Source organism: Austrofundulus limnaeus, unplaced genomic scaffold, assembly GCF_001266775.1.
Source record: "Austrofundulus limnaeus strain Quisiro unplaced genomic scaffold, Austrofundulus_limnaeus-1.0 Scaffold41, whole genome shotgun sequence".
Lineage (NCBI taxonomy): Eukaryota > Metazoa > Chordata > Actinopteri > Cyprinodontiformes > Rivulidae > Austrofundulus > Austrofundulus limnaeus.
The window spans coordinates 2542473-2544995 of NW_013952443.1; the positions used below are offsets into that span (position 1 = coordinate 2542473).

The window sequence follows — 2523 nt, forward strand, 5'->3', positions numbered from 1 at the left end:
ACCGACCGACCGACCGACCGACCGACCGACCGACCGACCGACCGACCATCCACCCTCCCTCCCTCCCTGGTTTTGGGATTGGGACTCCAATGTAACTTCAAGTGAGAGACCTTAACTAATCAGTCATCATGTATAAATAAATAATGGTATTGTGGATCATTTGTGTTGCCATGCCTCAGTTAATTAGGGTTATTAGTAAGTTTTGTATAATTAAACTAGTAATAAATAGGGTCACAAGATGTTGCCACAATCATTTCGTGAGTTGAAAGCTAAAATGTTTGGGAGTGCTGTTAGCAGCTGTGACCGTTATATTTGCACTGCCTAATGGGGCTCGTTTCTAAGCTAGTTTGACACCTAATCACTGCGCTATAAACAGTTTTTGTAATGTGATTTGTCTTTAGACTCTTTCTGAGGATGTGGTTCTGTCAGATCTGAGACCTCAGCGTTGGTATCAGTTCAGGGTTGCCGCCATCAACAGTCACGGCAGCCGAGGTTTCACCACACCCAGCAAGCACTTCATCTCCAGTAAAGGTAACATTTGTGTTCCTCTCTTTTGAGAGCTCGAGTGTTTCACTCAGTGTGTTGGTTCCCCCTGAATATTTTCAAAACCCGCAAATGAATTTTGATATCCTGTCATGAGACGTAGAGCAAAATACAGACACTTGTGTTCATTCTGTGTCGCTTTATGAGGGATAATACACTTCCCCTTGGACCTGTAAGTACACTCAGAAACACTTTCCCACCTCTCTCTTTCTGTCCTGCTTCTCTTCCTTTCACTCTCAGTTGATGGATAAGGTACTCAGTAAAATACCATCAGGAAGTCCATGAAATAAAACAAACAGAACATACACACAGCTTCACACACACACGGCATTCAGTTGGTTTAGAGCCAAAGTGAAATCCCTGGTTTGGGTCAAAGAGACAGGGTGAAAGCGAGAGTAAGATAGTTTCTCTCTCACACACACACATGCATACACGCAAACCGTAGGAGGTCGTTGATCTAATGCTCAGCAGACTGAGGTCATACTGGTGTCAAGCCAGGATTGGCTTTTGATATGAATCCTCTGCCAGGATTGGATAAAGTATGTTTGAGTGTGAATAGTTACTTGAGGTTGGAACTGTTTTAGGGGAGGGGGGAGAAATGTATTTTTTATCTCTTGAACGCTGGTGGTGATTATGTAGAGGCATCTGAGATAGCACTGAGGAGGAATTTTCCTCCTATGCCCAAACTCTGTAACCAATTAAAAGAATAGCGTTCCTTGAAGGAATTCATGTTGCTCTTTTATTCTAGAGTTTCAGATCATGATCGTCTTGTGTTGAGAAATGATGGAGATGGAGCTGTTTTTGTCGAACCTTAAGAAAAATAATTTGGTTTGCACCCAAAATATATGTTGAAGTTAGGGCTGGGTGGTATGACCTCAAATTCATATCATGGTATAAATTGAATCCCTTCACGGTTACGGTATATATATCGCGGTAGAAAACTATCATAAAAAGTAAAGATAATGTAATTTTTAGAGCTTTTTATTTTGCAGAAAACTGTAATCTTAATCAAACCCAGCGTTTTTGCTTTAATATCTGCCTGCTATACAATGAGCTTCTGCCTGCTGAACTTATCAGCTGCTGCTCTGCTGTGTGCTCATCTTCATCATCAGAGCAGAAGCCGACTTTACGTTAGCAAGTTGGATTTATGACTGAACGAACGTCCACATCTTTTTTATCATCTCTGTGGGWAACAATACATAAAAAACAMGTTTTTTCCCGAAAACTTGGGTGTGAAAAACTACGATTGTTAAAGTTTCGCTCTGCGCGACGTGCAGCGGGAGGGATGGGGGAAATGATCCCAAAGTAACTTTTCTACAGCGGGAGGGWGAAATTTTAAGGATTWACTCTCTCTTTACGCATTTTAAGATGCTATAATTTATTCATTATGTTTCAAACTCCTCCTGCTCAGTTGTCTCTGCACTCGCAGCCCTGTTGACACAGATGCGATGATGTAATGATTCCACTTATATCGTCTATTGCATATACCGCCCAGCCCTAGTTGAGGTCAGTCTCAGCTTTTAAAATAAAAATTTTTAGATCAATATCTGTAAAACTCTGTGATGGACTTGCGACCTGTCCAGGGTGTACCCTACCCCTCGCACTGTGACTGCTGGATATGGGCACCAGTGACCCACGCGACCCTGAAAAGGAAGAAGCATGTACAGAAAATAGATGGATAGATGGATGGATATCTGTAAAACTGACTGACCTACGGCCATTGTTGAGTTTTTTATGTTCAGTCGACTGTGGCAGCCATTTTGAATTGRGTTGCCTTTAAAAGTTAATGAATTGTTGATATACATCCAGTTTTTTAWTTATTTATCTTGAACATAACATCTGTATGTATTATAAAAACAAAACTGTTTGAGAAGAGGCAGGATGAAACAACTAGCTTATTAAGTCATTTCCTACAACTTAATCATATATGCTCCCATCCAAAGTGAATGAATTGTTGATATACATCCAGTTTTTTAATTA

At 40.8% G+C, this 2523-nt stretch overlaps 1 protein-coding gene across 1 annotated transcript in view; it reads left to right on the plus strand.

The window, feature by feature from the left end:
- Positions 1-2523, plus strand: part of anos1b (anosmin 1b) — a gene marked incomplete at its 5' end in the record, with an annotated part of 41766 nt that overhangs the window by 17059 nt on the left and 22184 nt on the right. The window contains 1 exon segment of the mRNA XM_014007382.1: positions 402-531. Within this exon segment, the coding sequence (XP_013862836.1) occupies positions 402-531 (130 nt within the window).